At 39.3% G+C, this 13,991-nt stretch overlaps 1 protein-coding gene and 1 long non-coding RNA gene across 6 annotated transcripts in view; one reads left to right on the top strand and one right to left on the bottom strand.

The window, feature by feature from the left end:
• The window catches only part of LOC116088237, a 40,885-nt gene extending 31,753 nt beyond the window's left edge, over positions 1-9,132 (bottom strand). Inside the window, exon 1 of the long non-coding RNA XR_004117834.1 lies at positions 9,092-9,132. This is a non-coding gene — a long non-coding RNA (uncharacterized LOC116088237). The remainder of the gene's footprint in view (positions 1-9,091) is intronic.
• Positions 1-13,991, top strand: part of Kcnq5 (potassium voltage-gated channel subfamily Q member 5) — a 561,250-nt gene that overhangs the window by 460,821 nt on the left and 86,438 nt on the right. For all 5 annotated transcript variants that reach the window (XM_031367001.1, XM_031366999.1, XM_031367000.1 and 2 more), the window contains exon 7: positions 5,114-5,209. In XM_031367001.1, coding sequence (XP_031222861.1) covers positions 5,114-5,209 — 96 coding nt within the window. The remainder of the gene's footprint in view (positions 1-5,113; positions 5,210-13,991) is intronic.

Below are 13,991 nucleotides of genomic sequence, written 5' to 3'. Positions count from 1 at the left end.
GGACTTGGGTTACTTTTCCAATTCTGCCCTCTGAAGCACGCACAGCTTCTAGGCTTCCACAGGCTCCACTATACAGCTGCTATTGTTCGTGGTGGTCATCCCCAACCCCAGCTGCCTCTGGAACACAGCTTGTGTGTGCTGACTCTAAGGACACACTTCCCAGAAGACCTCACCACAGTAATGCTGGTCTCTTCTTAATCACAGTTGATTCTACAGCTCCAAGGGACCAGAAACCACACCTCTTTACACAAAAGGCCCTGTAGAGTCTTTGCTTTCCTATGAAGCTTCATAAACCAGGCCTCCATCATCTTCTGTATTGTGCACCATATTCTTGTCTTCCCAGCTCCTATAAAACAACTCACTGAGCTCTTAATGATTACTCAATGGCTTTTCTAGGCTAGAGTTCCAAAGTCCTTGCCTAATCCCAGAACAATCCTGTCAGAGCAATACCTCAATATTCAGGTACCAACTCTGTCTTAGTCACTGTTCTATTGGTATGAAAAGACACTTCGACCAAGGCAACTGTTATAAAAGAAAGCATTTAATGGGATATTTGCTTACAGCTTCAAGGGGGTCAGTCCACTGTCATGATCTTGGCAGGGGGCATAGGAACAAGTATGTCACTGGATCAGTTACTAAGAGCTACATCTTGATCCACAAACAGAGAGAGAATCTAGACCTGCCATGGGATGTTTAATGCTCAAAGCTCACCCCAGTGACATACTTCCTCCACTAAGGCCACACCTCCTAATCCTTCTGAAATACTGTCACTCCTTAATGACTAAAGCATTCAAATATAGAAGCACAAGCCGGGCAGTGGTGGCACACGCCTTTAGTCCCAGCACTTGGGACGCAGAGGCAGGTGGATTTCTGAGTTCGAGGCCAGCCTGGTCTACAGAGTGAGTTCCAGGACACAGCCAGGGCTATACAGAGAAACTGTCTCGAAAATACAAAATATATATATACAAGCACATTCTTATTCAAACTAACACAGGAAGATAGAAGAGAATTGTGAGTCTTTCCTCTTTGGGGTTCCCACAACCCAGGAAACCAAGTGGCCATGATGTTTTATCTTATCTTGGCAGCAGAATAACTCTGTTGCACCTCACAGGGTCAATAGGCCACTTATTCCAGAAACCTTTTGGAATTTTGAAGGTTACCTCCTCTAGCTCCCTCCAGTCTTAGGCTAGCTCTTGCAGGCTGACTAGACTTCCCTACAGAAACCTCACAAGACAACCTTGCTCATTTCTCCTGCTGGATCTCCTAACTGTAAGTTGCTTTTAATACGAAGTAATTGGGATTTATAGAGATTGAATCCCTTTAGATATCCAAGTGGCTTAAGTTCAATGCAACAGGTAGTTCTTTTTGATTTGAAATATTAACTATTCCACAAACATATGAGCTACTATCTGCAATCATTAAAAATATTAATAAATATAATAATAATAGATTAAAATCTAAACAAGTATTAAAAGTCAGAATATGGGTGGTTGCAATGTTGAGGGTGAAAACTGGGCTCCTTGAAGTTGAACGATAAGGAGGAGGTAAACATTTAAAATTATTGTCAAGGTATTTGGTTACTTGCCATCTATGTAACATTTATTGGCCTAGAATCAAATCTTAAGACCTAAAATTTTAATTTCTGTTAGTCTAAAAATCTAATGAAAATCAATTTGAAGAGATTTGCTTCTATTACCAGGATTAGAAGTGATGGCAAACACATTAAAAGATGAAACCATGTTGCATCTGTGTTTATAGCATCACAAACTGCTGTGTAGAGATGACAACTGTATGTGAATAGAGGCAGAGGAAAGTTGAGGTAGAGCATAATGAGACAGGGAGCAGAGCTGCTTACTAACTGCTGTAATGTGCAGTCTGGCACCAGGACCATGTAGTAAACAGTTGCCAGCTACTGAAATATGCTTCAAAGTAATACCATGTGATTTTTAGTGTCATTTTCTATTGCTTAGTAGATACTAAATTATACTATGTAGGACTTCTGTTTGTTTTCAAAAGGAGATTAACTCTGAACTCCCTTATTCATATATTTAGTACTCAAAATGAGAGCAATTGCTTTTAACTCAATGTTTATTTTAAAAGTCTGAATTATGGTCAGAGCAACTAGTACATAAATAAATCATAAATAAAGATATACATATATATATAATATATATATATATTATAAAGCTATTATGTGTTCTCTGCTACATGTTTATACTTAATGGGAAATAAAGTTAGGATAAAAATTAGCTAATCTGTCCCAAATAGTCTCATTTAACAAACAAACAAACAAACAAACAACAACAAAAAAAAAACCAGCTTCAAATGACTAGACTTGATCTGGATTTGGAAGTGGAAAGAAAGCATTGGTGATTCTAAGTGGGGAAATATTATTTAAATCTACAAACCAGAGCATACAAACCAGCTTTTATAAAGCTTAGCTTATGTAATCACAACCCATATGAGATGGAGATGCTGGGCAGTACAAGACCTACACTTAAAGAGAGAGAAAACAGAACCCATGAGTTAATTGCTCATTTCAGGGCACAGTCATTCGTCCTAATTAAAAGCAGAAGAGGGCAGTGCATACTTGTATCAAGTTGTATAACCTTACAACTCTGTATTTTAAACATGACTACACTACCTATTGTCTGGTTATTGTCACCCATGTGCTCAGAACTCTGAAATCTCAAGATAAGATGGAAGGTCAAAGGCTATCTAGGGCCCCAAAATATCTTAGTCAAGTGGTCACACAGCTGAAACTTAATACCTTCTATAGATGAAGTAAAATAAATTTATTTTTTAAACCCTCCACTTCTCCAAGGGTATCTCACCTTTGAGATAACAAGGGTTGGGTATTTCTTGCCTGCAGAAGATACTGACTTAGAGCTGAGAAGGTACCCAACTCTAACCTAAGGGGTAGACTCCTTGAAGTTTAATAAAAGGCAAATAATTTATAGCTAGCAAGTGAAATCCACAGACTTGAAAGCACTGGAGCTCCCAGCATCATACTAATGAAGTCAGGAACACAGGCAAAGCCCAGAGACTGGATTTAGCAAGCTCTGAGTGTGAACCCAAGGTTGAGACAAAAGGCATCTTGATTTCACAGATGTCAGCCCTAAACAAAATAAAAAGAGAGGTAAGCCTCAAAGAGCCAGATTTTTTGTGGTTCAAGATGATAAGCAAAAGGAAATCAAATTAGCGGCAGCAACGAAGCACCCAGGACTTTGGGTGATGGCTCAGCAGTTGAGTGCATGCCCACTCTTGTAGAAGAAAGCCTGGGTTCAATGTCCAGCACCCACATTGAGCAGCGTTCGACCACCCTTGTGGCCAGTTCCCAGGGATCTGACTCTATCCTCAGGAATCTTCTTTCCTGGTCACATACATGCATATACATATGCACATAACATAAACTAAAATAAACCTTTAAAACAGCAAAATAAACTTTAAAATGACAAAAACAAAGGAGGGTATATTAATCTCTCTAACCCCACATTCCAAATAGGCAAGCTGCCACGCACACTTTGCTTGATGGCAGTATCTGAGGCGTAAACTTCAAGGAAAGTCAGTCTCCTGCCTCCGCATTGTCACCTGGCACCCCAAACTCAGAGGTGGCCCAGATATGTCCTCGTACTAGTGTGCTAGGAACTCACCAAGATATCATTTTCTTACAGGTAGCAAGAGAAAATTCGGACATTGCTTTCTGACCTTCACCAATGTTTCCAACTATCCTAGTTTAATGTTTTAAGTACTAGAGAGTAATTGAAAGGTTTCTCTCTAAGACATTAGCTGAAAGAGTTAGGTCGAGATTCCCCTCTGCCTGCCTCCAACAGGAACCAGAGAATTAGCATAAGAATACCTCAACAGGGAGGGCTCCACCCCTCTTCCTCCTGTTTCACACCTAGCTACCAGACCCTGCTGACCTGGTGTGTGGGGGTCGCTTGCCTACGTGACTTCAATCTAGCACTAGGACTTGGGGAAGAAGGACTTGGACACACATGCAGGACTAACACTAGAACTTAGATGGGCTAGGACTCAGATTCATATATCTCTCGCAGTCCCCAGGGCCCAGAGCACTTGGGCCCGGGGGATGCAGCACCAGTTCAGAGAAGATAGCTGCTACTTTAGACCCAGTATGTTTCAGATAGCCTCAGAGGTACCTCAACTGTTGAGCTGCCAGATTTTTCATTTCTCTTTTGCAATGATTGTAAAAGCCTCATGTCATTTTTAAAGAAATACACTCAGATCTTACACCACTCGTGTGTAGTCTGTTTGTCAAAAGCCAAATCCCCCCCCCCAAAAAAAAGCCGAATCCCGTGCCCACCTGGCCAGAATCCCTCGTCCCGCGGAACAAGGGACTCCGTGAGAAATCCCGGTCCGCGGCAGCAAGCCAAAACCAGAATAGGTAAAACATGGTGAAAGGACCAGATTAAAAGTGAGGAAAACAGGATGGGTTTGTGGGTGAGTCATGCTCTTGGTTTTGTTGTTATTGTTGCTTTTGTTTTAGGGGGAGTTTGTTTGTTTGTTTTTATTTTCATACAGACGGGCCAAATCTCCAGCTCCAAACCTGACAGCCTCTCTTTAATGGCTACAGTTGGAATAGATCTAAACCCACCCACTCTCCCCAATTTTTTCCAGATTTTGTTTGTGATGGGCAATGTACAACCCCAGAGTCTCATCAGTGTTAAAAGTATCCCATTGTCTACAAGAGCAAGACTTTAAATCTCCCAAATTCAAAACCTAGCCCAGTCAAAAACAGAGTTCATGCTCCTAAGTTCTGCCATTTAAGACCACTTTGAATTTAATGATCATTTCTATCTCTAAGTGTAATGCTTCTTCTCATATCTGAAATTGATTAATGATCATTAATTCCCAGTGGATCTACAATAGAACAAGAGTCATTATCTTTGGAGGGTATTAGCCAACAGCTCGCCATTACCTAGTAGTATTGTAACAAAGATAAACAGTGGTTTTTTTTTTTTAGTAAGCAATACATTGATTATCAACGGATTATGCACTATTGTTTGTCCTTTTTTTTTTTTTTCAATTACTTGTAGAGGTGTTTTTAAGATATTTGTTCTTTAAAATACTACTATTTTGTATTTTGTTCCAGGGCATTCTTGGCTCAGGTTTTGCATTAAAAGTGCAGGAACAGCACCGCCAGAAGCATTTTGAGAAAAGAAGGAACCCAGCTGCCAACCTCATCCAGGTATATGTCAGCGTGGCAGGCAGAAAGCAACATCTGCCTCCACAACTGCTTCTTGGGTCATTTTCCCATCATTGTGCTTCATTGCATCCTAGAGCTATTTACTATTTGGCCTTTAAAAAAAAAAATAAGCGAAACTTTAATGAACTGTCTGGAATCTGGGCAGGTGCTGTCCCTTTCCCAAATAACAACAACAAAGCATGTTTTCCAGATAATGGTCTATGCATTATTGAGTCATTAACCAGCACCACCAAAAGTGTGTAGAGGTCACCATTCCTGTCACTCCTGGAAGGACCTAATGCATTTTATGAATCACTGTATGAAGCGTAATTGGTCATTAAGTGATGGAGCAGAGTGCAGTATCATCCCTGGCACCCTCTGACTTTCTCTAGCCTGTTATATATTACTGCTGGGAAGAACATACATGTATAGAATGTTGAGGCTTAGTGTCTGTAGAATTGCTTTTAGTGCTCTGCAGGGAGATGGGCTGAAGTGCATTAATGTTTGACAATATTAGATAATAATCATATTGTTTGAAGCTAGTATATAATATCTGGGTTTTGTGTTAGCATCTCATCTTTTTCAACAACTCAGGATATGTGTTAACATTTTTCTAAAATATTTCTCTTTTTGCCATTCACTTTTGTTTGTTTTGTTTGCTTGCTTCGGCTTTGTTTTGGTGGTTGGTGGTTTTGTTTGTGGAGTGTTGTTCTGGTTTGGTTTTGGTTTTTGGTTTTGGTTTTGTTTCAGATCTGCACTAGTAGTACAGTTGAAAGGATGGCTATCTCTATGTCTTTTGGGACTAGAACTTGGTTAAGAATCACAAGGCATTTCTTTTCTACATCAATGATATGATGTTATTATTGTACAAAGACCACAATAGTCCTACAACCTAAGGCTATTGCTCTGCCTGACAAGTAGTTGAACCTTCATGGTTTAAACCTGGGAATACTGGGATGCATATATGAGACACTAGGGGAGCTGTTCCCATAAGGATATAGCAAGCACATTGCTTTGATTTAGATCTCAGATTGGAGTGGCTAAACTACTCAGTGGCAACCAGTGTGAACTGTTCCATTAGCTTTTGCCTATGTCTGGCATGCAGTGCATCCAACAGAAATGAAGCTAAGAAGGAAACTGTGTATAAATTATATCCTGAAGGAAAACTGTATCTGAAGACTAAATAAGGGCACTAGTTTTAAACATATCATTTTATAGCTGTTTACAAGCAATGGGCTATGGGACATGAATTCCAAGGCAAACCATTGGCTAACTATTTTTGGAAGGGTTTAAAAAAATAAATAAAGGCAAGTTGGTGGTGATACATGCCTTTAATCCCAGGACACAGAGGCAGGCAGATCTCTGTGAGTTCAAAGCCAGCTTGGTCTACATATCTAGTTCCAGAACAGCCAGGGCTACACAGAGAAACCCTGTCTCAAAAAAACAACAAAACCAAGACAAAAGATAAACAAATGAAGGTTGGAACTATGGAATTATGAGCAGTGAAGATTGCTGGTTGTTATTCCAGAAGACCCAGCTTCAATTTTCAGCATCCCTATGATGATTCATGTCTATCTGTAATTCTAGCTCCCTCTGGCCTCTACGGGCACCAGGCACACACATGGTACACAGATATATATGCAAACTAAACACCCATATATGTGAAAAATAAATAAACAAAACTGTTCTTAAAAGACTACAAGGGAATAAGTAAAATTGCTTTCTTGAAGAAAAAGTCCCTAAGTTAATAGAAGCTTATGCTCTTTCGCCAGGAACTGGTCACATAGTTCAATGACAAGTGCCTCTGTGGCCTGTAAAAGGCCCTGGGTCTCCAGGATTTAAAAGTCGAAAACCAAACCACAGTCAGCATAAGAATAGAAGCCCTCACTATAGGCACAACAGGGCACTCACAGCTTTGCATCCATGAGCACTCCATACTGAAGTGCATGTCCTTTTCAGAAACCTACAGAGATTTAGTTTTGGTTTTGTTTGTAATAGGGCAACAATCCCTATTCATGTATAGAACCAATAAAACATCTCCTAGAGGGCTGGAGAGATGGCTCAGCGGTTAAGAGCACTGACTGCTCTTTCAGAGGTCCTGAGTTCAATTCCTAGCAACCACATGGTGGCTCACAACTGTCTGTAATGGGGTCTGATCCACTCTCCTAGTGTGTGTCTGAAGATAGCTGCCGTGTACTCATATAAATAAATAAATAAATAAATAAATAAATAAATAAATAAATAAATAAATCTTTTTAAAAAATCTTCCAGATATTAAATCTCCTAGAATATGAGCTATTCTATTGAAAAGCAAGGCCTTGCAAAAGTCTCCTGTGCACATCAACTATAACAATCCAAAGCTGTGTTGCTAATACAGGAATCATTAGTTCCATATCACCATTTAATACTAAGTGAATTAAAGATTAAAAACTGACTTCCATGGTGAGACTAACACATATCAAGTGTTCAGTAGCTTTAAGTGACTGTTAGCAACTATGGTGCATAGGATGTTTCTCTAAGAATCAGAGCAGGGACTTGTCTCATCATTTGACTCCTTATCAATTACTGACTCATGAGGAACAGTTTCCAACTGAACTTCAATACAAATTGTTTTCCCTGCAGCAAATCCTTAGAGAAGTGATCCTTACATGTCTATCGCCAAAGTAAGACAACCCACAGTAGGTATGGATGTCAACAGAACAGTTTAGCTCAGGGGCCTTGAGCTGCATCGTATGCAACTTGATTATGTAACATCTTTTGTGATTAGGAGTGAACTTGTCTGGTTTGCAGAGTGAGTTCCAGGACAGCCAGGGCTAGACAGAGAAGCCCTGTCTAGGAAAAAAAAAAAAAAAAAGGAGTAAACTTGTAAAAATGAAAGTAATGATAAAGTGAAATCATTAATTTTACTTAAAATTCCACATCGTTTGAGCACAAACTATAAGACTTAAAATGTTTAAGAATATCTTAAAATTTATGATTTAGTTTTGGGAATCAAAAATTTAATTTGCTAATTTAGGAAGTTTGGCTAATCTCTCATTCGAATAAAATGTATTTGTTTAAGCTGCATAAGAATAACGTAATATTTATTTGATCATTGTATCTCCATTATGTAGTCTTTGAACAGAATCCAAGGGTTTAGTTAGATTTTGTAGAAATCTACTTTTTAATTGAGATATGAATTTTTGGAGGCTAGAACAGGTTGAAAAGCAAGCTTCCTTTGCTGATCCTTTCATTTCTTACCCCATAAACCTGGCTGAATATACAAAGACAGTATCATTTGTCTTGCCAGAGCCACACTCTTGCCACCACTGCAAGTGAGATGTTCAAATTGCCTTGTCATTTGGTTGTGAAAGAACTAAATTAACCAGCATCTCAGGGATTTATAGGGAAAAAAATTTTTAAATCCTAGAAGCTCGAAGCAAATTTAGCTCTGTCAATATCATTGTGGGATTCATTTAAATTAACTTTTCAAGTGGAGCAGTCTGGGAAATCAGCTCTCAGTAACATTCAGAATACCTGCCCAAATGTCACAACTTTTATTAATAATGCCTAAGACTCATCGAGTATTTTTTAGTTTGCAGAGTGCTTCCAACACATTATTCCACTTAATCATCAAGACAGCCTAGTCAGAGCTAGGTCTAAATCCTGGCTTTTTGAGTCCAAATCCAATTTTGGAAATTTTCATACATGTATACAAAGTACCTTGATCAGATCCACCCCAACTTCCTTCATTCTACTCACCCTGCCCCCCACCTGCACATCTTCCTCCCAACTTGCTCATCTACAGCCCACTGAGTCCAATTCATGATCTCCGTACGTCCCTAAGCATTGGGTCATCCAGTGGGATCATGGCACCACCCAACCAAAGAAAATGGATAGGATCACCTGCTGGAATTTTTAAGTGGTTTAATCTTCTACATACAGCCATAGCTGCTGTGAGGTCATAATGCAGTGGTCCTGTCATGTCTTGAGGACATCATAACACAGGCTCTTCCCAGTCTTCTGGTTGACATACTTGTGTTAGTTGGTATCTAATCCTTTCTGCCCCCACTTCTTCAATATTCCCTGAGACTTGTGGCCGATCATGGATAGGACTCAAACTTCAACACTGTGCCCTCTGCAGGCATTACTGAGCTTTTGGGTAGACACCAATGAGTTCATCAGAGGTTCATAATAAAAATTTATTTTGGAGACAACGTATCAGTTCGGTATGAAGTAATGCTAAAATCAAAAACAACAATCCACTGAACTGTTGTAAAACCAGCCCTGACAGACCAGTGAGAATGTAGGCTGGAAGATTATCCTGCTGCCATTAAGAAGCTATCAAATCCCTAAGAAAACAAGCTACATATTTAAGCTTTAGCTTTATCTGGTGAAAAAACTTGGTTGGTCTTCTCTCAGCCACCACAAAGGAAAAAAACTAGTCAATAGACTACAGGTTGGCTTTTGAGTCCAAATCCAATGCTCCTTAATTTTATTTTATTTTTGGAAACTTTCATACATGTATACAAGGTACCTTGATCAGATCCACCCCAACTTCATTCTACTCACCCTGTCCCCCACCAACACATATCCCTCTCAGCTTGCTTTTCTACAAGCCACTGAATACAATTCATGATGTCTATACATGACAGTTATTCAAGTTGATGCATCCCCTTTCACACTTCAGTCACAGAAAGCAGATTCAGAAATGAGATAGATAGAAAAGTATGAAGGCAGAAAAGAAAACAGAAGGAAACACCAGGTTGTAACAGCATCTTGGAAAGTAAAATAGAAAGGCAAGAAGGAAAGGAAGGAAGGGAAGGAGGGGGGGAGGGAAGGAAGGAGGAAGAAAAGAATGAATGAAGGAAGGAAGGAAGGAAGGAAGGAAGGAAGGAAGGAAGGAAGGAAGGGAGGAAAGTAATTAAAGAGAAGGACCATTTCTTGAGGTCCAAGACCCAACTAACACCCGTACCTCAACCAGAGTACAGGAAAACTAAGGAGAGGGTTTTAGCATGGAAGTAGTATACTATGATTTTCTAGAACTGGTGGGCAGGAGTAGCTACCGTAAATGACCCAAAAATGCCTGCACTGTGAACCAACACCTTCATGCCAAGATTATCACAGAGAGACATCAGAATGCTTGTATAAATCAGGTATTTTACATGCTTTCCAAGCTGAGCATATCCAAAAGGTGAAGATCAATGGACATTGGATATTTTCCAAGACACCCAACACTTAGAACTCATGGAAAGAAATTGAATAGGAAGAAAAAATACTTGCAACCTAGCATTCTACACCAAGCCAAACCATTCATGGAGTGTGAGAACAATACAAAGATGTTCAAAAACATTCAAGAGCCCCAGAATTTACCAACTGTACTAGTTTGCTTTTATTTGCTGTGATCAAACATTGTAACCAGAAGGAACTTGGAGAAAAAAAGGTTTTATTTGACTCACATGTCCCTGTCACAGTCCACCATCTAGGGAAGTCAGGACAGGAACCAGGAGTCGAGAACTGAAGTAGAGGCCAAGATGGAATGCCAGCTACTAGACTGTCCCCTATAGCTTGCTCAGCTTGCTTTATTATGCCTCCTAGGACCACCTGCCCAGGGATAGCATCACCCACAGTGGGCTGGATGCTTCATAGCAATTAATAGTCAAGAAAATGCCCTGCACACTTGCCTACATGTGATCTAATGAAGCAACTTCTCAAGTGAGGTGGAGGGGTCACAGCAGAACTAGCAGGAGCTGAGCAAGCTCTGGACAGTACTGGAAGTGTAAAGGAAATAGAAGTGGAACTGAGAGATCCTGGGATGCCTGTGACCACAGGTATTTTTCTGTTTCTTTGGGGAAAATCAGGAATGTCATAACTTTGTAATAGTTAATAAGAGCAAATCAAAAAATCAAAAGCAAAGATGGGACATGAGCAGTCTATTTTATTTGTCTTACTTAATCAAAAATGGTTTAATACCACCTAACATTGAAATAGGAGCATAGATCTTTAAAGGAGAACTAGCATATGACCCAGTGACCCACCCATGAGTATATATTACAAAGAACCTAAATCAACACACCACAGAGATGTTTGCACACATCCATGTTTGTTGCAGCACTATTTACAACAACCAAGGTACAAAGTCAATCTAGTATCCATCAACAGATGAATGAATAAGAAAAATGTGATATATATATATGTATATATATATATTTATACACAGAGTTTTGTTCAACCTTGAAAATAAAAATTACATAATTTATAGGAAAAAAAGGATGATACTAGAAATCATCCAGCTGATCACAAGCTATACTGCAAGCAGAGCCTATATTTAAACAAATGAATCGATAAATATATGTATATCATGAATGTAAAGAAATAAAAAGAACCTTTAAAGAGAAGAGGGAAGTCATGGGATGGGCGAGAGGGAAGAAAAGAGCATCCTAGAAGGCTGAACATGAGCCAAACACTTGACATGCATACCCAAAATGTCATAACACAAAGTGTTATTTAGTACATCCATTACTAAAATAGAAATTACACAAGAATTGAAGAGCATGAACAGAGAATGACTGCTCACTCTTTCAGGACTCATATTTTAAAACATGCACTTTGAAAATGTGAGTTCAGGGTTAGTCTACCTTTGGACAGTCAACTGAAATTCTCTGGACTATTTTTAGAAAGAGGCAAAGGAGTTATACTTGTACTTGTCTAAACAATACAAACTGAATACTCCCCACACAGAGAACTCAGTAGGCTTCGTACTTTCAACTCGAGACTAAAGTTCAAATTTGTTTGCCTGCCTACGCTACCACAATCACCCAATAAGTAGTAAGTTTGGTTTTTATTTGCACTCTATTAACTTGTCCTTCATGATTACATATGCTATGTGAATTGCTTAATTTGGACCCACAGGGATCCCTAAGAGGGACTATTTTATTGTATACTCTGTGATTTGGACTTTAAATACAGGAACATCGGGTACTGGGGCACATGAATGGGGACTTGAATTTCAATTGCTAGAAGCAATTAGTGGAAGTCAAGGGCAGGAGGGAGTTACTGAGAACATAGGATTATGTGGAAAACACGTACAAGTAACATATACAGACTGAGACAGCTCTATTTAGGAAATATATGTGTTGTTCTTCCTATAGGGTTGCAATCCCCTTCAGCTCCGTCAGTCCTTTCCCTAGCTCTTCCACTGGGGTCCCTGTGTTCAGTCTGATGGTTGGCTGTGAGCATCCATGTCTGTATTGGTCAAGTGCTGGTAGAACCTCTCAGGGGAGAGCCATACCGGGCACCTGTCAGCAGATGCTTCTTGGCATCAATGATAGTGTTGGAGTTTGGCCTCTCAGGTGCAAGTGGAGGGGAGAAGGGATGGAGGTTTGTGGAGGGAAAACTGAGAAGGAGGATATCACTTGAAATTTAAACAAAATGATTAATAAAAAAGGAAATATATGTATATACATACACATCATATACATATAAACACATATACATATGCATTATGTATATACACATATGTGTACATATATACATATGTATGCATACATAAACATATATGCACTTATGTATATACATACATAACATATTTATGTACATACACATATACATATATGCATGCATATATGTACACATATACACATATTTGTGTAACAACAATTAATGAAAGAAGAGGCCATGGATTTCAAAGAGAACAAGGAAGGGTGTGTGAAAGGTATGGACAGAGGAAAGGAAAGGAAAGGAAAGGAAAGGAAAGGAAAGGAAAGGAAAGGAAAGGAAAGGAAAGGAAAGGAAAGGAACGGAAAGGAAAGGAAAGGAAAGGGAGGAATGCTGTAATCGTCCTCCCTAAAAATAAAGGCATAATAAAACAAACACGACAATAGTACAACTGACACTCTCTACCTCCATGTTAATTATTAACTAATCTCAGTTCTGGAACAGATGTCCCTTGGCCCTTCTCTATGTCTCACTTACAAGGCATCTTTTACAAAAGAAGATGGGACTAAGAGCTCAGAAATTAAGCTCAATTTGATAGAAAACGATCAAAAAACTAAGTCATATTGTAAAAGCTAGCCTTCAATTTTCCATTCCCCCAATGGTTTATGACATTTAACAGGTACTATCTGGCCCCTCCTTGTCCCCCCCTTTTTTTGGTGTATTTTTGTTGTGTTTTTTTTTTCCACTAGTATTGAATGGACTCAAAGTATACATTATATCTAGTTGTACAAAAGTCCTACTTTCAGATCTGATCTCACAGATGCACCATGCCTCTATGTAATTAACATAGCCAACTATACTTTCCCATCAGGTGAGGATCACTGGGCCTCACTACAACAGAAACAGCCTTAGTAAGTCCACCTGGTGGCACTTAGGAGGCCGATGCTGGCAATCACCACACATTCAAGGCCAGCTCGTGGTATAATGGTGAAACTTTGTCTCCAAACAACCAAAATCGCTAATAAAAGCAAGATGTCTGTGTCTTGTTGGTTATTGTAGTCTAAAAACTTTATGTCAACAACCCCAAACACTAAAATTTCAAGACAGTAAGATGGCAATTACCTTACTGTCTATAAGATGTCAAGATGCTTAGCACAAATTTCCATAGATATATTGGTTAAATCAACACAAGCCATGTGGGTAAGCATTCAGGTAAAGAATCCTGCTTGAAAAAAAAATGTAAGAAAAAAAAGAAAAGAAAACTTAATCTCAGCCGGGTGGTGGTGGCGCACGCCTTTAGTCCCAGCACTTGGGAGGTAGAGGCAGGCGGATTTCTGAGTTCTGAGGCCAGCCTGGTCTACAGAGTGAG

This window comes from Mastomys coucha, unplaced genomic scaffold (genome assembly GCF_008632895.1).
Source record: "Mastomys coucha isolate ucsf_1 unplaced genomic scaffold, UCSF_Mcou_1 pScaffold14, whole genome shotgun sequence".
Taxonomy (NCBI): domain Eukaryota; kingdom Metazoa; phylum Chordata; class Mammalia; order Rodentia; family Muridae; genus Mastomys; species Mastomys coucha.
This window is presented reverse-complemented; position numbering and strand designations above follow the sequence as displayed.